At 55.1% G+C, this 26,901-nt stretch overlaps 1 protein-coding gene across 2 annotated transcripts in view; it reads right to left on the reverse strand.

Annotated features, from left to right (window-relative positions):
• RUNX3 (RUNX family transcription factor 3) overlaps nucleotides 1-26,901 on the reverse strand; it is a 58,115-nt gene that overhangs the window by 19,307 nt on the left and 11,907 nt on the right. The window contains exons 2-4 of one of the 2 annotated variants that reach the window (XM_032863792.1): nucleotides 15,116-15,211; nucleotides 7,326-7,615; nucleotides 5,300-5,456 (exon numbers count right to left, since the gene is read on the reverse strand). In XM_032863792.1, coding sequence (XP_032719683.1) covers nucleotides 5,300-5,456; nucleotides 7,326-7,615; nucleotides 15,116-15,211 — 543 coding nt within the window. The remainder of the gene's footprint in view (nucleotides 1-5,299; nucleotides 5,457-7,325; nucleotides 7,616-15,115; nucleotides 15,212-26,901) is intronic. The other variant, XM_032863793.1, reaches the window with a different exon arrangement.

The raw sequence follows: 26,901 nt of genomic DNA on the forward strand, positions 1-26,901 counted from the left end.
GGAAACCAAAGTGTATAAGGTCTAGGGAAATGCTAGGCAGGGCCCACCTCCCCTTCCTGGAATCTGCCTTCCTCCCTCTTTGGTCATTTTTCTCCTGGACTTTTTCCTCCCCCGCCAGACTCCCTATCACTGTGTAGACACTGCAGGGTGCCAACTCAGATGGGCCCCAATTACTTAAGTGCTCCTGTGTCTCCCTCATTTCCCTCAGGTCTCTACTGAAAAGTCACCTCCTCGGTGAAGCCCTCCCTGGCCACTTTATCTAAAGCAGGCATTTTAAACTTGGCATCTGGGGCTCCTTCTTAGGATTAAGTTGGCCCTGTGAACAGGGACAGGAAAGAAAAAGAGAAGGCTGTATTGTCTCTAACCTCTGGCTGCCATTTAGTATCTCCTTCAAGTATAGCCATGGGCAACAAACCACAGAGGTATTACAGAAGTCCCTGTGACCTTGTCACCAACAGACGTCACAGATATTTACATATCACATTACAGACATTGCAAATTTCTCTAAATATCTTTTATGCTCGTCACAACTTCAAAATCATGGTCGTCATCAGACCCATTGCCACATCTTATTATTTAATACACTAATAAAAGAGCACATTTATCCCAATTTTTTTAGACATTTTGCTAACTGTGTTTTATTATAATTGGTTTCCATTGTAATCCTTTGTATTTCATTTTATTCTTTAAAACACATTATTCTGAAACTGTCAAGTTGACCCATGGGGTAAAAAAAAAGGTTAAGAAGCTCAATGTGAAACATCAGGGACCCTCCTGCTCCCTCCCTACTTGCTCAAACTTCCCCCATCATGCTTATTATTTTTGGCAATTCCTCTACTTATTTTCTGTCTCCCTCTACTAGATGGTAAACTCCCTGGGCACCAGAACTTCTGTCTTGTTCACTGCTGTGTCCTAACCCCTAGGACAGCATCTGGCACATAGTAGGTGCTCAAGAAATGTTTGTTAAAATCATTAAGGGAGAGACAACCGTTTCCATTTTACAGATGAGAACACAGACTCACAGAGGGGCAATGAGTCATCCAGGTCAACAGTATCTAGGCAGGACCAGAAAGGTTAGAATGTGCTGGAGTCGCCCGCCACCCCCTTGGCCCCCCCGCCCCAGCCCCATACTAAGGACCTGCTCCTGGGCAGTGAGAGGCCTCCACTCTCACCAGGCAGCAAACCACAAACTACCCCTGAGGTCATCAGCCCTCCCCCACAGCCTCCTCCTGCTTTCCAGGCCTGGCACCACCCCTCCCCGGTGCCCAAAGAGAGGGAGGGAGGAGGACAAAAGGCAGGGGCTGGGACCTGGGAACAAGAGTGGAAGGGAGGGGTGTATATCAGGTACCATGAGAAGCAGGGGTCTCCAGAACGAGTTGGGGGGAAGCTGTCTTCCTGAGAGCCCCTCAGCTCTCTCTCTCTGCCTGCTGGTGAACGCCTCCTCCCACCTCACCCCGTCTCAGGGCAGGAAGCTGCGATAACAGAGAAGGTAGAGGACTTCGTGCAGGAACCTCAGGCAGACCTGCCATCAGCCAGAAGTCCAGGAACTGCTAACCAAGGCACTCCAGGGACTGGCCCTGGCCAGAGGGGAGAAGTCCCAGTCTGGAAACAACTACCCCTCGGGGACCTGGGTGACTCCAGACAAGCTCATGGGACCCTGGACCAATCAGCACCTACAACCGGGTCTGGCAGTGTGGCTCTGGGCCAGTCCCTGTTCCCCTCAGCCCGGGTTCTCATGTCATAAAACCCCATCATGGGGGCCTCAAGGACAGCAGGAACACATCTCAGGGGACCTCTGGGTTTTCTGGACGTTGGTCAAGAAACCTATAAGCCACACCCACACATCTCTCCTCAAATCTCGCTCTACCTACTAGGATTTCTTTTCAAACAGCTAATGACTGTTCAGGAGCTCCCGCTGTTTTCATTTTCACCTAGGCTGCCTCCTAGAAGACATTTTGGGAATTTGTGGCCTGTGGTCCTCCAGAGGGGTGTAGGGGGTGTGGGGGGGGGTGGAGAGGAGCGGAGGAGGCTTCGGTCCAGCTGGGTACAGGGCACCCAGGCAGTCATTCCTCCTGTGTGTGAAACACTTGTTACAAAGATACTCTGAGCCATGAGCCTAACTCAGTTTTACATAACATAAAACCAAGTTTTTTGCACACTTTTAGTATCTGTTGAATTTTCCAGGATGGAATACCGTTTTTTTTTTTCCCCCTGAAATTTTGTTCAGAACTTTGCCAAGCATTGTTCGCCCCTTCAGAAAACCATGTCGTCGACGGCAGTGGACTCTTGAGTCCTGCACGCCCGGGCTGGTGGTCTGCCGCGGTGCTCCCGGGGCTTCTGCCGGCTGGCCAAGCTCCCACTCACCACAGGGCGATCTCACCCCACATTTATATACCCAGATGGATATTTTATCATAAATAACTTTCTTTTTTTTTTTCTCCATGAAAGCTATGAACTTCTATGGATTTTGAAACTGCACATAAGTAGGTAGGTTCTATTAGTTACACATTTCATTGTAGGACAATGAAAAGTGTGTTATATAGTATTTGTTGTAAGAAGGGTGGGAACCTCGGCCCTAATCACTGCAGGACACACCAGTGACTTGGTTTCTTTCCCTCCCTTGTTTCTTTCCCATCTTCAGGCTTATCATGAGGGCTCTGTGGTGGTGGTGTCTATGTCCTCCATGGAAACCTATCTTCCTGGAATTGAGACAGCATCAAGGAATAAAAGGCAAGGAAACAAACAGAAGTTTCCATCTGGTTTCTTGATCTTGGCAGAAGTCAGAGGGCCAGGGAATGGTTCCGGGTCCCAAACTCCAATCTGTCTCAACTCTCGAAGTGCCCCACTGTCCGGGTCAATCACTGATTTGTCCTCTCGGTGGGAATTTCCCAATGGGCAGCAGGGGCACAGCGGACGGGCTGCTGCAGGCCAGAGGACCCCTGTGCCCTCCTCACTGCCAGCCGCCTCCACTTCTCCCACTCCACAATTCACACCTTCTGGGTTTCCCCCGCCCCCGCCCAAACCGCACCATAATCACAGAATCAGTGACTATACCACTCAAAGGGACTTCTAAGATCTCCAGTCACAGGCATTCGATGTAACAAAATCTGTAACCCATGTCGAACTCTCAATGCGTGCCAAGTGATACACCAGGGCTGATTTCCTTAATCCTTGTAAAACCTCGGGAGAGAGGGGTCCTTATTGTCCCCTTATACAGCTGGGGAAACTGAGGCACAGACAGGTTAAACCATTTGCCCCATGTCATCCAGCAAGTCACTGGCGGAGTTAGGAATGAAACCAGCTGGGCTGGTTGTCGAGTCCACGTTGTTCAATACCATGAGACTCTGAGGTCTGAGAGTCTGGTCAAGTCCCCAGGTACTGGAACTCCCGCTCAGGCCCCTTCCTGCCCCCGCCCAGGACCAGGGAGACTGATGGGAGAAGGGCTGTGAGAATGATTTATAAACTCGGCCTCCTGCGTCCTCCAGAGCCACAACCCCAGCCTCAGCCTCGCCTGCTTCAAGCGCACCAGCTAAAGAGTGATTTGCAAACCCACTTCTCTCCCCCAAAGTCCTGCAGGGTGAGTGCAGGTCCGTGGGCATAAATGCCACGAAGAAATCACTTTATGCAGCAAAAAGGCCAGCCAGCCAGCCAGCCATGCCCTTGGTCACTTGGGATCACCGTGTCTTCTCTTTCTCAATCTCACCTCCCAGGACAGGGAATAAGGTTCCATGTTCCTGATGCTTTGCTGGGTTCCTGGGATGGACCTCCCCTTCTGCCTGCTCTTTCAGGGGCTGCAGCTACGGCGGGCCGGCTGCATATCTTCATGCCACGTGGCCTGCACACCTGGCCACCGCCCCAAATTCAAGCTGCATCCCTGCCAGCCACCAACCGGTGGCCAATAACTCTCCACACAGGGTTGCAGCTGGGATTAAGTTGCAAAAGGCTGGAGAGATTGGGGATGACAAAAGGGGCTTGGAGACTAATTAGGAGCAGCAATGAAAGCTTAATTCATAAAAGCAAACATTTTCCATCCATCAACCTGCAACCAGTTAAGGGCAACGTTTGAAAGAAATCTGTGCGTGGGGAAGGGAGCCAACAGGAACAGGAAATGTTTGAAAGAATGTAAACTATTTCAGTTTCATAAAAAGTAACAAGTAAACAGTTATTACATGCAAATAATGCCCTGGTTTTAATTAATGCTGAAAAGCCAAAATATGTTTGACATTTGTATGTATACATTGAACGGCTGGAGAGGAAAAAATGGTGCCCAGATGCCCATTGCTGAGCAGGGCTGTCGGCTGGGAGCAAACGAAAACCTTGAGAAGGTCTTGTTTATTGGTGATGAAAAGTACAATTCTGCCTCAGCCTCTGTGGAGACTGCGGGCAGAGGGAGCCTATCGTACTTTCTTAACCCAACTGGAGGGGCAGGCTGGGTCTTGCGACTGGCACTTTTCAGCAGGCTGGTCTTAAAGGGCCAGCGAGTCCTTGAGCCTCCATTTCGCTGGGGCAGGGTTTCTAGGGCTTCACCACCCAGAAGTGATGATGGGTTTCAGGTCCCAGCAGCCTCCCACCCGAGAGCCCTGGGGCGGGAGCCACAGCAAGCGGGCTGGTCCTGCCTTCCTTCCTATTGTCAGAGGCCAATCACACAGGCTGGGGGGCACACGGGCTTCAGCTTCGATTCTGGGCAGGGTGGGGGGGGGGTGGCAGCCTGCAGGCTTTCCTGCTTTGCTTTCCCGCATTGCATTCGTGTCTCTCCTAAACCACCTTAAGGCTCACAGGGCTGGGGAAACTGTGGCTTGAGGAGACCACAGCTGGGGAGAGGCAGCCTCAGCTTGCTCAAAGCTTGAAGCTTGGGGAGATCCCAGCCCCGTGGGGAGAGTGGCTGGGGTGCTTGGGCCCCCCCGCAGACCAGCCATTCATCTAAGCCCGCTGCTAAGCCCACTTGCCACAGAAGACCTACGAGGTCCCCTTTTGAGCTCCTTAATCCGTGATCTCTTCCTAGTGTCTTTTATGAAGCCAGAACACTCAACCACCGGGAAAGGGGGTAACACGGACAGCTACATGAGTTAGTAAACCCCAGAAGCTGGAAGCCAATTGTGTCTTTTTCTGGCCAAGGACCCGCATCCTCAAAGGGTTTTGTGACACTCCCATGGGGCTCCAAACCGCTGTCTGAGACCAAGCCGGGCCTGGGCACTTGTTTCTGGGGCTCTCATTTGGGACCCCAAGGGCTTGCTCTCAGCTTCCTTCCTAGACCTCTGCCATTGCTGGTGTCAGGGTACGCAGACTCCCTGCAGCTCACCTCGCCCACTGCGGCCCACGAAGCGAAGGTCGTTGAACCTGGCCACCTGGTTCTTCATGACCGCCGAGGCATTACGCAACTCCGCAGAGTAATTCTCATCATTGCCAGCCATCACGGTCACCACTGTTCCGTCGGGCACGTCCCCCAGCGCCACCACCTGAAGGCACAGGGGCAGGGGGACAGCTTAGGAGAGGCGGGGAGGGGCCAGGCAGCTCCCCTAGGTCCCAGGCACACTGCAGGATTTCTCAAAGGCAGAGCGGAGAAAAGGCGAAACCCCAACGGACACCTTCCCCCCCAAAAAAACAAAAACAAGAAGCCGAAATCTCCACCTTCCACACCCAAATCCTAGCTCAACTGGTTAAGTCATGTCCTAAGAAATTATCCTTGCAATGAAATCAGTGAATGAGCTCGATCACTATGGCGTGGGGTGTAGTTCCCCTCTTTCCTTGGGCCTGAGCAAAAGAGGAATCAACGTGCTCCTAGCAACCACGTCCCTAAATAAAAATAATATCAACAACAATAATAACAGGACGGCTCCCCACGCTGAATTAAAGCTAGAGCCATTTGGGGTATAAAATTCGGCCCTGAAATGTGGCCCGGGCCCAGTCTGCCGGCCTCTGCCGAGACTGAATTCGTTATGCAGGGAAAATGCAAAATGCAAAACAAACCGGTGTTTTGAGAGGGGTTGTACAGAAAACCCATTTAAAGTGAGAGAGGGGCTTTCAATAGGAGAATGCACCTGCTGGGAACTGCACCATGGGGGAGGAGATGCCCCCCTAATATGGTCTCCCCCACCCGCCACCCCAAGCAGCGGGCAGAGGCAGATGCCTTTTGAAAAGGAATCATGCTGCAAATGTAGTCACAGCCATTTAAACGTGGCCACCGTGTGCAGGGACTAGGGATCCAGATGGTAAAAATTTCAAGGAGAAAATGTTTGGGGTCTGATTAAAAAGGCCAGATTTCCTGTCAACATCCTGTCTTCTTTTAATTTCAAAGATTCCTTTTAAGCTCCAAGTGACAGTAAAACCTCCGATCTGAGGATTAAAGTCACACGGGCCTCCCCCTCCCCCTCCTCCCCGGGAGATTTTCCCCACTGGCATTTTAAGATGTCACCGAGGAGACCTCCAAGAGCCACTCATCCTTTTTTTTTTTTCTTTCCAATTTGGAGTCGTCTTAATGGGAGCAAGGATGGCCTCAGCTGCCAGGAGCCGCTGTTTCCAGCCACCTCGGGCACCCGCCACCCCCAGCCGCTGGCCCTTCCTGCCCTGCCCTTTCTCACGGCAGCTGTGAGAGGTTTAGGGGAAAACCAAGGCGTTTTCGTTTCATCTCGCTGCCCCCTTAAAAAAATGAAAATGAAACAGTCGCCTACTCCCTAGCAAAGAGAAAAAGATCCTCTGAATGACTGGGGGCTGCCAGGGGTGGGAGCGCCCCCCCCATTTCTGCTCGGCGTTCGGGATTCCTGCCGCAAACGTTTAGGGTTCGGTGCCCCCCTTCTCAGTCCTAGAGTCGCCCGGTGTAAAATTTCAGAAGCCAGAGGTGGAGGGTGTGAGCAGGAAGTGTTTCTGAAGCGGTGCAGGAGGAGGGGTGCTGGCAGGGGAGGTTAGGCCCTATCCACCCTCCGCACCCCACCTCCGGGGCCTCGCCCTGGTCCCGGGGCTCTTCTTCCCCTTTGCCCGCAAGGCTGTGTCGGAGGGATCCCGACTGGGGAGGAGCGAAGCCCCATCCGCCCGTTGCCTCATCAGCGTCTTTCAGCCGGGCTCCCCGAAGGTGGAGGGGGCAACCCCCGACCCCCGCCCCGAAAAGCCATCCATGCCGGGTGCATCTGAGGGGGAACGCCGAAGTCCCCTGGCGGAGCGCGCAGGGAGACCGAAAGCGCTCTGGGCCCAGCCGCTGGGTTCTCGCGGCGAGGCAGCGGGCACGTTCCCCTACGTTCCCCTGCCTTCCCCGGCCGGGGCCCCGGGGTCCTGCGGCTGAGACGCCCGGATCGCCAGGGCCGGCGTCCGCCCGCCCCGGGCCCCGCACTCACCTTGAACGCGACGGGCAGCGTCTTGTTGCAGCGCCAGTGCGAGGGCAGCACGGAGCAGAGGAAGTTGGGGCTGTCGGTGCGCACGAGCTCGCCCGCGTGGTCCGCCAGCACGTCCACCATCGAGCGCACCTCCGGCCGGGCGCGCCCGCCGGGCCCCACCGCCGCCTGCGCGCTCAGCGCGCCGCTGTTCTCGCCCATCTTGCCGCCGCCGCTGCCGCCGCCGCCGCCGCCGCCGCCGCCGCAGGGGAAGGCCGTGGAGGGAGGTGTGAAGCGGCGGCTGGTGCTCGGGTCTACAGGAATACGCATAACAGCGGCCGTCAGGGCGCCGGGCGGGCGGCGGCGGCGCGGCTCCCCCGGGGGCGGCCGGCGCGGGCGCCTCCTCGGCCGCCTCTGCCGCGAGAAGCGGGAAAGCAGAAGCAGCCGGGCCGCGGCCTCAGGGCGCAGGGGGCGGCGCCCGGGGACGCCCCGCCGGGGGCCCGCCCGCAGAGAGAGGCCTCGCAGCCCCGACGGCCGCGCGCAGCCCTGCCCGCTAGTCCCGCATCCTGGGCTCGCGGCCCGGCTTGCGGCCGCCCCTCGCGCCGGGACGTCTGCCTCGGCCGCCGCGGGGCCCGCGCGGGCTGTGCCGCCGCCGCCTCCCGCCCCCGCAGCCCGCTCTCGCGGCCGCCCCACCGACTGCGCGGCCGCAGCCCCAGAACAAATCCTCGAGAATTGAGTGGCGACGCCGGGCCGACCCGCGCGGGGTTAGTAACCGGGGGCCCGCGGGGGCGGGGCCGGCCCGAGCGACGCGTCGCGCAGCCAATCGGAGCCCCATCGCCGGCACCTCGGCAGCGCTCGTGGGGGAGGAACGGGGACCGCCGAAGGCCGCCCAGCGGGGAGGGGCGGAAGGCCCCGCCCCGGGGAGGACGCCCGGGTCGGGGGGCCCGGCGCGTTAGCCCAGAGCTCCTCGAAAGTTCGGGGGCCCCGGGGTTAATGCTAAAAATTTGGTTAAAACGCCCGGGCCCTCCAGAGGGCTCCTGGGCGGCTGCCTCCTGGGCGGCGGCTCCCTGACTCGGGGGCCGCAGCTTCCCTTCTCGCGCCCTTTCCCCGCTGCCGGTAGCTGGGCCTTCCCGGCTCCGGCTGCTTTCGGCCTCTGATGCCTGTACTCTCTGCTGCGGGACGTGGGGGCTCCAAGGCCGGTGACATCGAGCGGGGAGCCGACCCCAAGCGGTTTTTCACCCCGCGCCCGGCGTCCCCCGCAGTCCCGCAAATTATCTCGGCCCAAGGGCTTCCACCGCACACGAGATTCCACGACCACCAGCCGCCTCTGCAGCTCCCAGCGCAGCGCGGCTTTGGGCCCGGCCTCGTTGGCCCGGTTGCCGACCAGGGACAGACGGGTGTCCTGGCGGGGGGTGGCGGGGGGGCTGGAATCTGGCTTGGCGGTGACAAACCCCGTTCCTCTCCGCTCCCCCAAAGCAACTTTCAGGACCGCGCAGGCCTCGCTTCGTCGTCCTTCGTTGTGGCGGCCCGTGATTCTTTGAAAAACACGACGGAGCCTGGAAAACGCGAGTGTTCCCCCCCTGATTTTTGCCCCGTGCATATAGCCACGGTCTCGCATCGCGCAAGAAGACGCGAGTCCACGGCAGGAAGACAAGCGTGCGGAGAACGAGGGGATGGCTGCCAAGCCAAGGGCCCCAGCTTCCAGAGGAGGCAATCTTCTTCCTCCGCGTGGATGCGCACCGGCCCCCCGAGGGCCCGCGCCTCCGTCTTACCGGGCTGTGTGCTCCGGCCGCGCCACAGGGACGCAGACCGCTTTCCCTCCCGCCCGCGCGGCCCATCGACTCCTGTGGCTTCACGGCAGGCAACCCTGGCCTCTCCCGCCTCGTAGGCCAAACGAGCGGGCCTAAGGACAAGCTACAGCGGGGAGGGGAACTGCAAAGATCAAGCCCCCATTCATTTTGGATTATCGCCCCAGAGGTGCTCCCTCGTGTGTAGGGAACCGACGAAGGCGTACCGAGTCTCTGCCGTCTGGAGACTGGGCTGAGTATTCGTTGTTCTCGGCGCTTGACAGGTGCAGTGCAACAAATTCCAAACCTCGGAAGCGAAGAAGGATAGAATTCGAAAGTGGCCGCCAGATCGCGGCCGGGATCTGACCCCGGCCCAGTGCGCGCCGTTTCGTCGTTGCGGAACGAATTCAAGACCCGTGTGCGCTTCAGGGCGGAGAGGTTCCCGCGCAACCTCGACCACCTGGAGAGCTGGTCCCTGACCCTGTTGTCGCCTCACGTCAGCCCCTCGGGCCATTTCGAAGGCGGGGACAGCGAAGGACCCTACGGGATCTATTTAGAGAGCCTGCATCTCGGAGTTGCAGATCGCCGGGGCCAAGGCCCTTGCACTCTCCCAAACGGGGGTGCAGTAGCGGCGGAACCAGAAGAAAACGAGGTACCGGGGCCTTGGCGCGTTGGACCTCTGGGAGCTTCCCGCCAAAAGGCCCACCAAGTTGTGGCCAGGTACGGCCCAGGGCCGGGGGGGGGGGGGGGGGGGAAGCGACGCGTGTGGCCCTGGAGCGGCTGTGGGGCCAGGACCCGCTGTATCAGGGGTTTGTAAATTCGATTCATCTAGTGGTTTCAGTTTGCACCCGTGCCCTTACTTGCCCCTCCGCCTGATTTCTCCCTCATCCTACGGCGGGTTCACAAACGGACATCCTGAAAATGCGGTTCCTGTGGGTCTCGGCACCTGGCACAGGATCCGGCGTGGCTCCAGCCCTCGGGAGGGTACTCACTGCGTGTGGGCGTGTGGGCGTGTGGGCGTGTGGGCGCGGGAACCCGGGGACGCTTGGGGCTCCAGACTGCGGTCGCCCGGGCCCGCCGGGCGGGGAGCAGTTTCGGGAGCCACCGCTAGTTGGCGCCTGCACTCTGCCCGCCGCGGAGTTGCCCGGCCAGGCCCTGCCCACAGATGTGTGCCAGCTTCGGTCGCGTGTCCAGGAGCAAGGGCCCGCCTCCTAGGAACTATGCTTTCTGGGCTGACGTTCTGGACAATTCCTCACCATCTATGCGGCCAGAATAAACCTATAGCTTTGTGTCAGACCAAAGGCTGCCCTACCTGCCCTGATGGACACGGATGCTTCTCTGGCACCCCACGGTCCCTGTGGCACTGGACCCACAGAGCGTTCTCCCCGTCAGAAATGCACAGTCCTCTCTCTCCTGCCCCGTCCTGAGGGGCCGGAGGAGGACACACAGAAGAACAGGCCAGCCCATTCCCAATTTCTACCAATGGCTAACTTACATCCTCCCCATCCCTGACCAACAGACCTAGGGCCACCTCTCTGTTTTTCTTTTTACCATTTCGAGAGACAGTTGGACAGCTCCCACTCCCTTACATGGGACACGTGGATACCCTCTTCCTTCCCGTTTTCTATGGCTAGACACATCCTTTCCCTCTTCCAGTGGACTGGTGCACCAATCTCCCACTTTCTCTTGAATGGCTCCCAGCTAAGAGCAGCTCAAATTGTCCACAGCAGCGTGAGGAAGTCAGGAGGTCTGGGCGTACTTTGGCGCAGAGTTGGGTAAGCAGGGACCCAAACTGGGGCCCACAGATCTCAGGACCTGGGGGCCACTCCTCCCACCAGCATCCTTTGCCCCTGGGAGTGAGATCATGGCCTCAAAACGACCCTGCATCAGGGCGCCTTCCTCTGGCTGCCTGTGACCCCTAGGGGTGCACTCTAAAAGCATTGGTGGTAGCAGGGTGCCTGCATATGTCTCCCCACAGGCCAGAGAGCTTACAAGGGCAGGTCTGATTCGTCAAGAATCTGGTGCCTGGGATGGGGTGAGGATCCCCCAAGTGTGCCAGACACAGGACATATGTGACATGGAAAACCTTCTAGGAAGTTCACTGGTTGTGGAAGGGGCCTGGGATCTGCAGTTCCACTACCTGTTTTCTTTTTTCCACCACCTACTGTGAGCTAGGGGACATTGCTTAAAACCTCTCTGGCTCTTGTTGATTTCATCTGTAAAGTAGGGCTAAGGTTTGTGGCCTCCTCACAGAAATGTGTGTAAGGTGCTTAGCACCCCCTGGCATACAGGGGGTGCTCCATCCATGCGAGCTATTGCTGCTGTCACACTGAAAAATTAAGGCCTGGGCACCCCTCATTGGGGGCCCTTGGCAAGTCTCTTCCGATTTGTGGGCCTCACACTTGCCATCTGTGAAATATTCAAGTCTCAGGTTCAAAGCTTGCCAGGACTTGGAGCCTAGTCCATGGCTATCCTGCCCCACCTTGGTTCACCTAGGGGCTGCCTGGGAGAGGTCAGGACTGTCTGTGACCTGCCTCCAGGCAGAGCCAGCTTGCAGGAGGGTTTTCCAGCTACCATCACAGGGCTGCCTGAGCCTGGATCTTAAGAAGACTCAACTTCTTTCCGCTAGGCTCTTAGACCCTCACTCTGGAAACCCACTGACCCCCACCCCCTATCCCCCTACAGGCATACACTCTCTTGACTAGGAACTGGGCCTCAGCTGACACCATTAGCCACCACCCCATCCCCAAGGAGGTTCGTGTTCCCTCCATCCCAAGTCTCATGGGAGCCCCAGTCCAGTTACTAGCAGAGGACTGTCTTCTAGAAGTTAATGATTTCTTCCAGTCTGGCCTCCACACCCTCAGTCTGGTGAAGCCCTCCTGCGCCCAGTGGCTTGGAACTTAAGGTGGGACGTTTCTGTCCCTCCGTGGAGCCTCAGTTTCCCCTTCCGTGAATGGAGGTGGTTCTGATGGCTCTGTTTCACAATCCAGATGATTAAAGACTCCCTCCAGGAGGGCAGGAACATTGTGTTTCCCCACATCTAATGCCATCAATCATTCCATGGGAAAGTAAATACTGCTAGTCAAACCTAGACTTGCTTGCATCCCGATTTCAAGTATGTAAGTCTATACATACGTATTATCACACACACACACACGCACACAAATTAGTGAGAAAAGGTCATGAAGAACAACATTAATATGGTCAAGGGGTTGTTGTTGGCAGGGTTGGGGGCCCTTACCCCAAAGAACTCCTTCGGGCAGCCTCTCTGGAAGGCTTCTGAAAGTGCAGAAGGACAAGTGTGCTTCTCAAATTACAGGGTGGCTCTTTTTTTTTCCCCTCTTTTTCTTTTTCTTTCTTTCTTTCTTTTCTTTCTTTTCTCTCTCTCTCTCTCTCTTTTTTTTTTTTTTTTTTTGGAAAGGACCAGACTGTGAAGGGAGGGAGGGGGAGCTGGAGAGAGCCCTGTGGTTAAGGACACAGCTACTGGCTCTGCCACTGCCTGTGGCACTTCTGCACCTCCCTGAGCCTCTGTCCCCTGGCGGGGGAAAGGGGAAGAACAGCTACAGCGAGGACTGCTGAAGTGTTCCAGTGCCCAGGCCCCGTGTTCTGGCTTTAGTACACTCTTTCATTTCACCGCGGCAATTGTGGGGTAGGCCTTATGCCCATTGAAACAAAGAGAAATGTTGCTCAATATTTTCTGGGTTCGGGAGAACCAGAGTGGGGTTAAAAGGCTGATCTGATGCAAAATTTAGGGATCAGAGGCACCACCCGATTGTGCACCCCTGCACTGGTTGAACAAAATATTGGGGAGAACTGTTGTCTAGATATTGAAAGTGCTTAATAAACGTTCGCGATCACGATGGTGGTGGAGCCAGGTGGAGGGAGGGGGTGCGCAATAGACACAGTGAAATAGCTATCAGTGTGGAAATTAGCAGACCCTTCCAGCCCAGACTGGGAAGCAGAAAGGGGCTGCATGGGTCATCTGCGGAGGCTTACCTGCCTCATGCTCACCTCCGGCCTCAGAACCTACCTGTGAGGAGGTAGACTCGGCTGTGGTCCCTAGTATACAGATGGGCACACTGAGGCCAAGAAAGTGGGAGAGGCTTGACCAGTTTCGCTAAGGAAGAGCTCTAAGGGAGCTCTAAGGGACTAAGCCCTCGCAAGGCCAGTGGACTACATGGCGCAACCAAAAGCACGGTGAGCTGACAGCCACCCACAGCCTCCACCCACCCTGCCTCAGCCCGCAGGTGGGCTGGGCCAGGACCCACCTGATGGTGCCTCACAGCCAGATGGGACCTTGAGCACCCATTTCTCTGGGGAGATGCCAGAGTCTGTGTGTCTCCCTCAGGTCCTCAGCATCCCTATCAGAACAGCGAGAGTGAGCTTCCATGGTCCCTAAAAGCACCCAGCTGGCTTCCTGTGGACCCCCAGGTAAGTTTTACTGTGACTTTGGGGCCAAGCCCATGGGGCCCCTTTCCCCACCTCCCACCTCCTCAGGTGGCACTGGGTCCCTGTTTTGTGCAGCCCTGGACCTCTACTCCAACTCACCTGTAGAGCCTCCTGAGAGGGCACTCAGCTTGGGGAATTAGAGAGACAGGAGGGAAGGATGGAGAGAGGTGGTCTCATCGTGGGCCTAGCCAGGGGAGAGGAGGCAGGCCCCATAGTAGCCAGGGAAGTGGACTCTGGTTGTCCATTTGTCCTCCCTGTTCCTCCCTTTCATCATTTATGAAACAGGGAAATAATTCTGGTAGAGCCCTTTGGTTTATGACTAATAATTACCCTAATTAGTTGGAGTCCTGTCGTATGCTGGGACTTTTATTTTAATTATTGTTAATGCTCTTGGAGCTTCTGCAGGATATTTAATTCTCTCCATTTTACAGATGGAGAAATTGAGGCTCAGAGAGTGAAGAGCTTCCCCACTCTGGGCCTCAGAACTGGAGGGCCTTAATTTCAACAGGATTCCTTGATCCAGACTCTGTCTCTGCTCTGCTGGCTGGTCAGAGTACCTTAACCTCTCTCTCTCTACGTCAATGGGGGGCAGGGTTGCAGAGCGCTCTGCTGGCAGAGTCCTCAAATCTGGGGATTTTTCGTTGGGAGGGACAGAGGCTGGTGAGAGGGCCCTGGGTAGCTCGAAGCCCAGGAGAGTTCTGGAAAGGGCAGAATTTCCCAGGCCCAGGAAGGGGCTTTAGCTCTGGCAGGGAGGGAAAGAGCTCCTCTGAGTGGCTGGCGCTTCTCACACTTCCTATTGTGGAGGAAAGACAGGAGGATTTTCAGGTTCAAAACATCTCCAAGCCTTAATCAGATGGTAAGAATAGCTTCCAGTCAGAAACCAATGTTTGGAACTGAATTGGAACCATGGGATTAGAATCTTGAGCTCTATTAATCGTTACTGACAACAGTGAAGCTTCCAGCATGCTGGCCCTAATCCCACACTCTGTGCTCATTTGTGCCTCACAGGACCCTTATTGGGGAGGTCCAGCATCCCCCCCCCCCGATCAAAATCCTATAGGTGAAGATGTAAACTTGCCCAAGGTCACACAGCTGAGCATCTGTGGAGCCGGGATTCCAACCAGGCAGCCTGGCCCCACGGTCTGTTCTCATGGACCAGAATCAGATGCTTGAAGTTCTAGTCATGGAAGAGAATTAGAATCCTGGCATGAGAATTGTGGGCAGGATTCAGAATTTTAAAATGGGCTCTGAGATACCATATCCAAAATCTCCCATTTGTCAAGCGGAAGAACTGAGGGCCAGGGAGGGAAAGGGTCTCCTTCAAAGTCACCGCCTAGGCCAGGGGCAGAGTCTGGAACCCCCTCCTGCCCCCTCCCGGGACTCTGGTCCAGGATGCCTTTCTCTCTGTGGCAGGCCCTCCTCACCCCACCGCCCACCCAGTGGCTCCCCAGCCCAGCCAGTCCCATTAGGGATTTTCCACCCCCCCCAAAAAAGGTCCTAATGACTGTCAGTCCTTGTGAAGCCTTAATTAATCTCAGAGGCTGATGGCTCTGAGGAGACCGGGGGCTTTGGCCTTACGCAGATGAAGATTACGGCTCCATTTCATGTGGTGGTGAAGGAACGCCTCAGACATTCCTGCCAGCAATAAAAGCCACATGGCTTTCCAGCGTCGCCCTTGGAAAAGAAAAAAAGCGCAGCCCTTTGCGGAAAGAAATCAACTATGTGCTGTATGCATGGCATGAGATAAAAACGGGGCATAACGAGGTGGAGAACAGTCAGTCTCTTATGCTGCTTCCCGAGGCCACCGAGAGTGGCAGGGCCCAGCGGTCGAGAGCCCAGCAGCAGCCCCGGGGAGGGGCAGTGGGAGCCACGGTGGAAGGGCCTCTGCCCCTGCACCTGAGCCGGCCTTCAGATGCCCTCCATGCCCCACTGGCCGGGCTGGCCCCCGGGGCCAGTGAGCCCAGCAGTGACGCAGCATCCTACTTGCAGAGGGTCCCGTGCCCGCCCCCCTGCTCTGCCGTCACTGCCTCGAAGTCCTTCAGACTCTTTGAACCAAGGGTCAGTGTTTTCATCCTGCCGCCGAGCATCCCTAGATTAGGTAAGCGGTCCCGGCCCACAAGTCACCCCGTCAGCTGACGGCGACATCTTCCAGGCCTGGGGAGTCATGTTCTTTTGAGCACCTACTTTGCCGACATCATCTGAGACGAACTCCGGAACAATCGTATGGCTTGTGCAGATGGAGCGGCCGAGGCTCCGAGAGGCTTCCACGTGGCAAGGAAGCTGGATGTGGAGTCGGGTCCCTCTCCCTCCAAAGCAAGCGTCTTAACCACTCCACATGCTGCAATACTTCATCTTCACCATGCTCCATGGGGGCGGCGATGGGCAGGGTCAAGCTTTTTTTTTTTTTTTTTTCCAAATAACAGAAGGGATAACAGAGGCCAGAGAGGTGAGGTTGCTCAGGGGCATGTCCAGTGGCTAGTAGAGCATTCAGTACCAGGCTGCATGGTAGGGATGGGGGCCTGCATCCAGATGGCTGGGGTGGGGGTAGGGGGGTGTCCCGGTTTTAGAGTTGTTTGTTCTGCTCCTAAATGTGCTAACTCTCTGTGTGGGTCACTGTCTTCAGTCTGGCTGGGATGTAGCAGGAGTCCTGACCTCCCCCACCCCTCGCCAGTGCTGGGTTCTAAACACCTGGAAGTTCTTCTTTGTGGCTTCCTGCACTCTTTCATGCCCTGGTTTCCCTCTGCCACCCTCCCTGGTTGGGGAAGCAGTTGCACCCTGTGTCTTGATCAACTTAAAGCAGTCCCAGTTCTCAGTGAATCCTAGAAAACTGTGGATGAAGGGATCCTAAAGATGGTCATGACCTATAACATGGGCTAGGCCCAAGGCTCATGGACCTGGCTGCTGGCTCCAGGACAGCCGTCCCCTTATTTCTTGGTGGGTGACCCTGGACAAGTCCCTTCCCTCTCTGGGCATCAGACACCTCATCAGGGAGCTAAATGCCTTGGTCCACACTTGATCCTCAGGAGGACTGTCCATCTTCAGTGTTCTAGAATTCCATGTTAATCCAGGACAGTTCTGGAGCTACTGAGGTCCAGGAGAGGTCAGAGGCATGCTCAGGGTCATGTAGGAGGCTCACTGGCTGCTGGACTTGACTCTGAGGTCCCTGTGCTGGCCCAGCTCTGCCTTACACAAGACTTTGGAAGGCCCAGCCTTGGTCTTGTCCCCCCTCTCCTGCTCCCCAGTCCACCTCAGCCTGTCAGGTGCTGTAAGGGTCCAGGTCTGGAAGCCACAGCTAAGTGGCTTCTGTTTTTTTATTTATTCTGGGTGTCTGTTTTATTTTTTGTGCTTTAAACATATTTATGTTTTATATACTCTTCTGTTACTATATTTTACAATAAAATATTTAGAAAGAAAGGCAAAGGGAGGAAAATAGAAAAAGACATACCCCTGACCCAAAGCTCTAAAGAAATGGACAAAAATGCTTACATTTTTATACAGTTGCAAAACTGCCTATAGTGTGTCAAAACTGGGGAGTGTTTGTTCTCGACCAGATCACTGTTTCAACCAGATTGTCCTGTCTACAAACTCAATCTCAGCCGAATGATCTGGTGGTCTCTGAAGCCATCCTCCTCATGGCAACACCTCCATATAGGGCATTGCTGGGCGCTCAGCCCCCACTGAGCATGCTCCCTACTGAGCTTCTTAAATCTTACCAGTTGTCCTCCAGATCCGGGTCATTGGGCTTCCTCTATGGAACTAAACGGAACTAAATGTCACTGAGGAACTGAATGTCACTGAGGAAGCCTGCTGGACCTAGCCAGGAAGGGGCAGAGCTGGGGTTTGACCCAAGCTTCATAGATGCTGCAATTGTGCTTTGCTCACCCCAGGAGCTTCATCCCATGGCCCAGGCCCCTCAGTTACAATAATGAATGCTATCTACACTTTACAGGTATTATTTTGTTTAATTCTCATGGCCACCTTATGGGTTGAGCCCCCTGTCAACATCCCCATGATAACACTGAAAAACCAGGGCCCAGGAAGCTTGTAACTTGCTCCAGTTCACCCAACAGGTAAACGTGGGAGCTGAACTTGGTAGCCTGGCAGCCTGAGCTGCCTGGCTTGGCTGCATGGGGAGCGCAGACACCATGGAAGACAGAGCAGTGGCCCAGGGTCCACAGGTGACCCCGAGAGACCAAAGGCCAGCAGGGCTGGGTGGCTGGGATGGGGGTGTCCAGCAAGGGAGATCTGCTCCTGGAGTGATGTCAGCCTACCTACCCCTCCTTGCCTACCAGGACCATGGCTCTCAGGGAGGGGCTCAGGATGTGGGCAGAGCCGAATAGTGACCTGAGCAGGCCCATTAATCCCTGCCTGGCATGTCTAGGCCATAGGCTCAGACTCGGGGCACTCTTTGTCACTGTCTGTTGGCCTGCATTTGTCACGGGCAAGGATGTGATGTTTAGCACCTGTGTGTCTCTGACTGTACCTGAGGGGGCTTCTGGAAGGGAATCCTAGAAGGTGCTCAGACCTAGGGTGGGGGCTGGGCCTTCTAACTGCCCCATCTTTGAGGCTCAGTCAAATCAGGGCTGGCCTTGATGATGTGACATTCCTTCAGCTCCCAGAGGCCCGGCCCCATCCCTAGGGGCGCAAGTGGAAATGTTCCCAGGCCTGTCCTCGGGGAGCCCTGCACCCGATGCAGGGAGCTAGGACGGACAGGAAGAGGAGAAATGGGAAGCAGATGCAGAGGAAGTTCTAGATCCGCTCGGTCGGCAAACACTCATTGAGCACCTTCAGCCCACGTGCAGGGGGCTGTCTTAGGTGCCAGGGGTACTGCTGTGGACGACAGGCAGTTGCCCCACGCAGCTTTGATTCGGCGGGCAAGGCAGAAGATAAACCAGGAGGTAAACAGACAAACGCGCCAATATTTGATAGCGTCTTGGGATGCTGGAGAAAATGATGAAGGCCAAGGGACAGAAGATGACTGGGTGGGGGTGCTGGGCGAGGAGGTGGTCTCCCTTACTTTAGAGCAGGTGCTCAGTGAGGGTCTCTCAGAGGAGGTGACATCTGAGCTGAGGCTGGAGGCTGAGAAGGACCCAGATGGAAGAAGGAAGAATTGCCTTCTCCCACCTGCTTTCTCCCACCCCCCTCTGGACCGGGCATGTCCACAGTTCCTAAAACATTTTCCGCCTTCTATCTCTTCTGCTTTTCTCACAATGGCCCTGAAAACCAGATGGGGAGACTTGAAGTACCCAATGTGCAGCTGAGGAAACCGAGGCTGGAGGTGAGAGGGGTTTGTAAAGTTTGATGCTTGAATGCCAGGACCAGACCCCGCCCCCTCCCTGGGGCCTGGGGCTCCTCCAGCCACCCCATCGGCCAGCTGGTTCCTCAATGCCCAGGTCTGGGCAGGCTGCAGCCAGAGGGGAGTCAGGCAGTGGGCATCGTTTCTCTGGGGTCACGGGGCTGGAAACGTGGGCTGCTGGGCAGAGCCCGGGAAGGGCAGCAGCTAGGGGCTGGGCTGGGGTCCGGAGCGGAAGGCGCCCAGCCCTGATTGGAACAAGGTGGCTGCACTGGGAGCCCAGCCTGGCGTCATTGATCTTGCCCGGTGTTCCAGCCACCAGGCGGGGCCAGCGCCGGGCAGGCTGCCGGGTTTCCCAGGTGTGGGGACACCCTGGGGGAATGGCTTTTCATGTGGTCATGGGGTAGGCAAGCCACCCAGCACGTGGGGGAAGCCAGGGCGTTGGGGGCACGCTGGCAGTTGGGCGGGGGGGGCGTCCTGGAGACTTAAAATCCCACAGCCAGCAAATGTCAGGCTCTGGAGACAGGGTCACAGACTTGAGGCGCTGAGACTGACAACGTTAGAACCCCCGTCCCTGGAACTCACATTAATTGAGTGCTCCCCGTGTGCTTGGCACTGTCACCATCACTGCACCCGAGGAGGTGGGCTCTGGTGTCACCCCCACATGGTACGCAGACTGAGGCTCAGCGGGCTAGAGGAACCTGCCTGCGGTTACACAGTTACAAGGCTTTTGTCCTAGAATATACGATCCCTAGGATCAGAGAGTCTTAGGGGGTGGGAATCACAACTGGTCAACACTGGGAGGACCGTGAAGATCCTTGAGTCCAAGTCCCTTATGCCAGAGAAACAGGTCGGAGGAGGGGACGTGGTTTACTGAGGTCACAGCATGGCCAGTGGCCAAAGTCAGGACTCACCACTCACCTTGGGAGCTTGGCTGGGCCCTGAATGTGGGATCCGGGGGGCACACTTGGCCCCTTTGACCCTTAGTTAAGACCTATTCTCTCTCATGTTACCGAACTTTCTGGTAGGTAACTGACCGTTTCCTGCTAGCCCACAGGGAGTTCTTTGAAATATTTAATTGAATACCTCCTGTTGCAGGGAACCTTTCCTTCTAATCTTGCAATCCTTGTGGGAGGAGTTTGGTCATTGATGCAAGTCCTCTTGGAGCGACTGTCAGTTTAGCAGAGCAGGATGGGCTTAGGGATAGGGTTTGTAGAACTGAGGGCCTGGAACAGGGGAGGGATTAGCTCTTTGGGATTCTGCACGGCCAACACCCCCATCTCTCTGTCCTCATCTCCTTCTACCTACCCCCTTCCTATATGCAGCCACACTAGCTTTCCTTGCTGGTCCTTAAATACCAATCCTACCCCTACTGCTGGGCGTTTGCCATAGGGTTCCCTTTCCCTGGAGAGCCCCTCACATTCTGTTTGCATGGCTCCACTCACCACCTCAATCAGGTCCCTGTCACCCTCTATGAAAGACCTTCTCTGAAGCCCTGTGCTTCGATAATGGCAGAATAATGGTGCCCAAAGGTGTCCACATCCTATCCCCTCTAACCAATAACATGTGACCTTACACAGCGAAAGGGAGTTTACAGGTGTGATGAAGGTTAACGACTTCAAGATGGGGAGCTTATTCTGGACTATCTAGGTGGCTCTAATTTTTCACAAGGGTCCTTGTAGAAGTGGAAGAGGGAGGCAGGAGAGACCAGTCAGTGGGTGATGTGACATGGAAAACTGAAAGGGTCACCATGCAAGGGAAGTGGGTGGCTTTTAAAAGCCCAACGAGGTGAGGAAATGGATTCTCCCAGAGCCTCCAGAAAGAAACATAGCCTTGCTTATACCTTGATCTTAGTCCAATGAGACTCACATAGGACTTTTGACCCCCCTCCAGAACTGTAAGATGGTACATGTGTCTTGTTTGAAGCCACGAAAATTTGTGGTAATTTGTTATAACAGCCCTAAGGAAATCAATACAGCCCTGTTCCTTGATTTATACTTCTTCAGCCCCTTTATCCTTGCCTGAGAGATTATGTCTCTACTCATGAACTATCTCTTCTCCCCCGTAGAATGTCAACTCCAGGCGGGAAGAGTTTTGTCTTTTCACCTGGTGTTGTCTTCTCAGTTAGAGTTGCCAGATTGAGCAAATAAAAATACAGAGAATCCAGTTAAGTTGGATTTTGGACCAATGACAGGCACTTTTCTCGTATAAAGTTATCACAAATATTGCAATTCTTTATACGTCTGAAACTCAGATAATCTGGGTGTTCTGTATTTGGTCTGGCACCTCTATCCCCAGTGCCTAAAAACATGCTTGGGTACCTGCAAGGGTCTCAGTAAACATCTGTCCAATGAATGAAGTACATAAATTAATGAATGAATGTTAATTTCTAGTTTAGGAATCTGTTTGGTTTTTAGAATGCCTTCTGGATAAAGTGTATTTAATAGCAAATAATGGAGGCAAACCGTGTTCCAACCCTGGCTCCACACCTGGTGCTGTTCTGAGTGCATTACAGTTGTTGCCTTGTTTGGTTCTTACAGTAACCCGATGAGGTTATTAGCTCATTTTCCAGGAGAGGATACTGAGGCTCAGGACGTTTCCCACCTTGCTCAGATTCTAGCAATCATTGAGTAGCTCAGCCAGGCGACTCAAAGCCTTTGAAGAACTTGGCCTGAAGAACATTCTAGGTTCATGTCCTGACACACTTCCCCACACACAGTAGATCCTCTCTAACAGCCCATGATGCCTTTGCAGGCAGTACCCTCCCTCATTCTGGGACTCCAGAACTCCTGCGTGTGCACCAAAGCCCCATCCAAATTTCCCTTCATTATGAGACCATGCTCCCAGGGTGCCTCGGCCCCTCTCTTTGCTACTCTTGTGGCCCCTCCCCCTGACACTGACCTCCCTGAGATCAGAGAGGGGTCACTTTCAGCTCTTTGGCTACGAAGGGTAGAGCCTGGCTCCCGGGAGGTGTCTAGAAACATTTGAAAATAGATGGATGGATGGATGGATGGATGGACGGATGGACGGATGGATGAATGAATGAGTGAATGACTGAATGAGGGAATGAATGGATGGAAGAGGGAATGAATGAACATTCATCTATTTCACACTGGGCTTTAGTTTTAGAGTCTATTAAAGGACAAGAAGAGTCTCTCATCCTCCCACCCCATCTCTCAAAACACATTTTTTTTTGATTATAAGAATAATACACATTCATTAAAGAAAAATTGGAAAATAATAAAATTACGAAGAAGAAAATTAAAACCACCCATAATCCTGCCACCCAGAACAATTGTTAACATTTTGGTTTTTAGCCCTCTGGTGCTCCTACTGTACGTATAGATTTAATTTCTTCTCTCCTCCCCCGACCTCCTTCTTTTCTTTTCTAACACTGGGAACATATATTGCATACTGTTTTCAACCTGCTTTTGAAACGTACCAACATATTGTGTATGTTTCCTGCCCTGCTCATCAAATCCTCTCCCCCTTGGCAGGGCAAGCGTCTGTTCTGTAGGGCATGGGGGTGGGGCGGCGGGGCGGTGGGCGGGGGGTGGGGGGAGATGTGTGAAGACACCCTGCTTCTCCTGCTGGACCACCGTAGTGTTCCCTTGTGGCTGTCCCTTTCGGGTGTTTGTGTTTGTTATGAAGGCACTGCCGGGAACACCCTGGTATACACGTCTTAGCCCCATTCCAGATTCCTCCCTTAGGACCAGCTCTGCGCCAGCCAGTTCCACTGGGCTGAAAATACCCATTTATTCAGCCATTTGTCCACATTATGGTCTAAGGCTTATGGTTTCCATCCCAGATACTTAGATCCAACCAGAAGAGCCTCACAGATGACTGCAATCTGAGGGTGCTTGTGACCTCAGGCATGTGTAGACCTCATACTTGTTAATAATTCTCTACCTGAGCTCCCCACATCTCCAAGTGTCCTCACAAGCACTCTCCAGGAGCCGGCATAGCTGTCTCCCGTCTTACAGATGAGGATCCTGAGGGTCTGAGAACTAAGTGGCCTGGCTGAGGTCTCAGAGCGGAGACACAGGGCACCTGGGATCCGCCTCAGGTCAGCCTGATTCCAGGGGAGGATGACTGCCCCACCCTCCTGGGGCCACACCCCGGTAGACCACTGATTCTGCTCCACGGAACTCTGGGCTTTCTAATCTAGGGCAGCAAAGACCCTGCCCCACTATTCCTGCTGGCTGCTCCCCAAGGGGTCAGAGTCCAACATCCCTGGGAAGCAAGGGCAGGGCTTTGATCTAAAAGCTGGTGGCCAGATCCTGACCTATGTCCTGATGACACCATGCCTCACCTCACCCTCCCATCTGTAAAATGGGCGGGCAGATACTCAGGCGACAGCCCCCTGGGCTTGCGGCTGCTTCAGCAGAGTAGTGGCGATACTCAGTGCTGAGTCAAAGGGAGAAAGAACTGGTCAGATGCGCCACCTTGCCACAGACAGCCAAGCCTGGTCCTGGGGGCGGGGTGGGGGCGATACTGGAGTGAGGAGGTCTGAGTACTAGGCTGGGCATGGGGAACCTGACAGCCCCAGATGGAGCCTGACCCCCACCCCCCAGCCCTAGCAGATGGGAGGCTATTTTTTAACTGACCCCACAGGAAGAAGAGGCCAGAAATGAGTTCAGGGGGTTAACCCAGGGCCCCAGGGCCCCTTCCTATTTGCATCCTCTTCCTCCACTACCCAGGGAGCTGTGTGGACTTCATCTGGAGCTCCCTGAAGCCTTCCAGAGCTCCCAGGTCAGACCGCTAGAGCTAGAAAGCCCCCATATGGCCCCAGAGAGATGTGTGGGGAATCTGAAACACCCAGAGCCTGCCTGCCTTCCTGCCACCGGGTTAGGTCACCTCCTCCCCTGCCACGTTCCTGGGGATCCTCGGCAGCCCCTCCCTGTCTCAGCCTCAGTTTCCCCACCTATCAGATGATGGGTCCCCTGGAGGCATCTCTGAGGCCTCTCCTAGCTGGGAAACATAGTTCTCGGTTGAGGCCTCTACTCTGTGCCATCAGTCCGGGATTCCCGTGAAGCCTTGTCCCTCAAGCTCCAGCCCAGTGGACAGGGGCCACTGGCAGGTGTCTGGGGACTCCCAGGAAGAGGAGGGACTTCCTGGCCAGAGAAGCAGGACCAGCCTGGGTAGGGGTAAAGCAGCTTCCCCTTGCGGCCTCCCTCAGACCACATCACCAGGTGTCCCTTGGTCCCCACGGGCAGGGGTTCCTGAAAAGTCCGGGCATCTGTTGTAGTGGGTGTGGCCGCTCATGCGTGTTTGCCTGTGCGAGCGTGTGCGTGCTCCTAGGCGCATGGAGGGGGTGGGGATAGGGCGGGGCCTAAGGTGGAGGCGGGGCTTTGCTGAGCTGCGACAGAGGCCCCTGAGCTACGATTGAGGCCCCGCCCCACCACACCCACAGGTCCTACCCAGAAGCCCTTGCTGGTGCTGGTCTGACTCTTACGCTAAATGCGTGGGGGGGCAGGGGTTGCATGTCCAGGAGGGTAGGGGGCCCCCAAATAATGTCTGGGCCCCAGAAGGCTGGGGCCCCAGGGGATCCGTAGCAGAAGCTGACTCTGACTTGCCTCCTTTTATTTACTGTGTGTTTAAAACAATGCTGTTAATACACAACATCACTGGGTCTCTCACACAGCACACCCCGACGCCTGTGATACAGCTGGTTTTGACCCTGGAACAATGTGAGTGTGGGGGTGCTGACTACGGTGCAGCATATAAAAACCTGCCTGTAAACTTCGGCTCTCCCCAAAACTTAGTTACTCTTCACTGGAAACCTTACTGATAGCATAAACTGTCAATTAACTTGTTGTATGTCCCATGTATTCAGTACCATAAAGTAAGCTGGAGAAAAGGAAACGTTACCAAGAACATCAGAAGGAAGAGAAAATATTTTAACAGTGCTGTGCTGTATTTATGGTGAAAAATAATCCACCTATAAGTGGATCCTTGAAGGTCAAAGCCGTGTTGTTTAAGGGTCAGCTCTAACACGAGCACGCTGGAAAAAATTGGAAACTATAGAAAAACACTCCAAAAATGCTGAAGCCCGAAATCTGAGAGCCGGAGTAAAAACTCTGAGCCTTAATAGAATCGTATCCATTCTCACACGCTGAGCATTTCACATGGGCTGCAGGGCGGAGCTGAGCACTTGTAATACTGTCTCAGGAAGTTCTCTGGATTATCATTCTCCCCATTGTGCAGATGAAGAAACTGAGCCAAAGAGAGGGCAACTAGCCATAGGGGAGGGAGTGGCAGAGCAAAGATGCCAGGTCTGGCTAATTGGAAAGCGCAGATGCTCTCCAGGCCCAGAGCTGGGCTCCCTGAGCTGACTGTGTTTACTCATTCATTCCTCCCCCTGTATTTCCTGAGCCCCTCCTCTGACTTACATCCAACTCAGCACAGGGGGCTCGGTTGTGAACAAGACAGCCAAGGCCCTCATTTGAGCCCCCTGAATGGGCACAGGCTGAGCCCCAACCTTGAGCAACAGCTTGATCGCAAGTTCCGGTTGGCACTGACTGAGCCATAGTCCTGTCTCCCCCAGTCAGTAGGGGCCACTGTGAGCTTTTCTTCAGCCGTGATGTATCTTAAAGCCCAGGTCGGAGGCCTGACGGGCCCACTGTCCGTGTGGGGAGGAAAGCCATCAAGAGCCTACCTGCCACCTCCGGCCTACTCTTCTGAGACAAGCCTCCCTGGGGCAGGGGACTGAGTGTTGGCCTGGGCCCTGGCCCAGCTGGGGAAGGCAGAGAAGTCCAGATCCCCTCTTGCGCTTGGCTGGGAGGCAAGTCTCTGCTCAAAGTATGGGGCTGCCCTGGGAGTCTGAGCTTGTGTGTACCACTGAGCACCCCCAGGCAGCCCTGCCCAGTTCGGGTCAGCCACTGGAAGGGCTTGTATGTCCCCAGATCCTTGAACTGGGTCCAAGGACACCCAGCAGACCACCCGAGTGTTTGTCACTCCTCTCACGTGGAAAAAAAGCAACACGGGTCTGGGCTCCCTTGCCACCTGTGCTATATTTTTGGGGTCCGGCCATGTTCCCCCTCTCCTCAGACAGGGCCAACTACCCAATCTGTGGCATTCAGTACAAAATGAAAATATAGGTTCCCTGTTGAAAAGGCAGGAAAAAAGCTCCTAGCTTTCCTCCATAGTATATCTTGGCTTGTATTCTATATTCTCTATTTAATGTTACATTCCCTTGGACATGGGGACAGTGTGTGGTGAGTGCAGACCCTCAAAGACACTCCCCTCGACCAAACCTTGGCATATGGGTCATGTGCCCCTGTCCTTCCCATGCCCACACTCACATCCGGCCCTGCCTGTGTGGGCCGGACTAAGCCCAGGCCCCAAGTCCCTACATTCTCCTCTGTCTCATCCGACTTCACTTACAAAGCACAAATCCAAAGACGAAATTATTAAGAATTTCAAGATGGCAGCTGCAGAGCATTAACCCAAGCATAGGGGACGCTTTTGAGCTCAGAGCCCTGGGGTCGCCCCTGGGGTTGTAGCCAGAGAAGCCGCCCCTGCTTGAGGGAGAGTGCCAGCTCAGGTATGAGTGTCACCCCACCCAACTCCTATCACAGCCCCTGACATGCAAGGTGCGGGGGTAGGAAGTGTGGAGCAGACCACATGCATTCGGGAACTGTCTTTTGTGCACTGGGCTGTGCCTGTGGAAGGGGTGGGCAGAGCCTGGCCTTGAACCCCCACTACACTGCTTCTAAATGACGTGATCTTAGACAAGGGCCTTCGTTTCTCATGTTCCTCCTCTGCCAAATGCGGACGAAAATATTGACCCTGTAGGGTTGTGAATCTTAGTGGTGATGTGTGTAAAGTGTCAGCCCAGTACTGGCGGAGTGAATTTCAGAGGTGAGTCAGGGCAGAGAAATGACCACCAGGCAAGGGTGGTGGGCCCTAAAACAGGGGCAGAGGCATGTGTGAGTGTGTGCCCCTCACACTGCATGGGGCAACCTGAGAGGGGAATTCCAGGGGACTTCTGCGAGATGTCTCCAGGCCAGTAGACTAGGGCAGGATGCTGGTGCACTCGGTGGGAGGGACCCCTAGGAGAGCTAGGGGG

This window comes from Lontra canadensis, unplaced genomic scaffold (assembly GCF_010015895.1).
Source record: "Lontra canadensis isolate GAN:19392208 unplaced genomic scaffold, GSC_riverotter_1.0 scaffold25, whole genome shotgun sequence".
NCBI lineage: Eukaryota > Metazoa > Chordata > Mammalia > Carnivora > Mustelidae > Lontra > Lontra canadensis.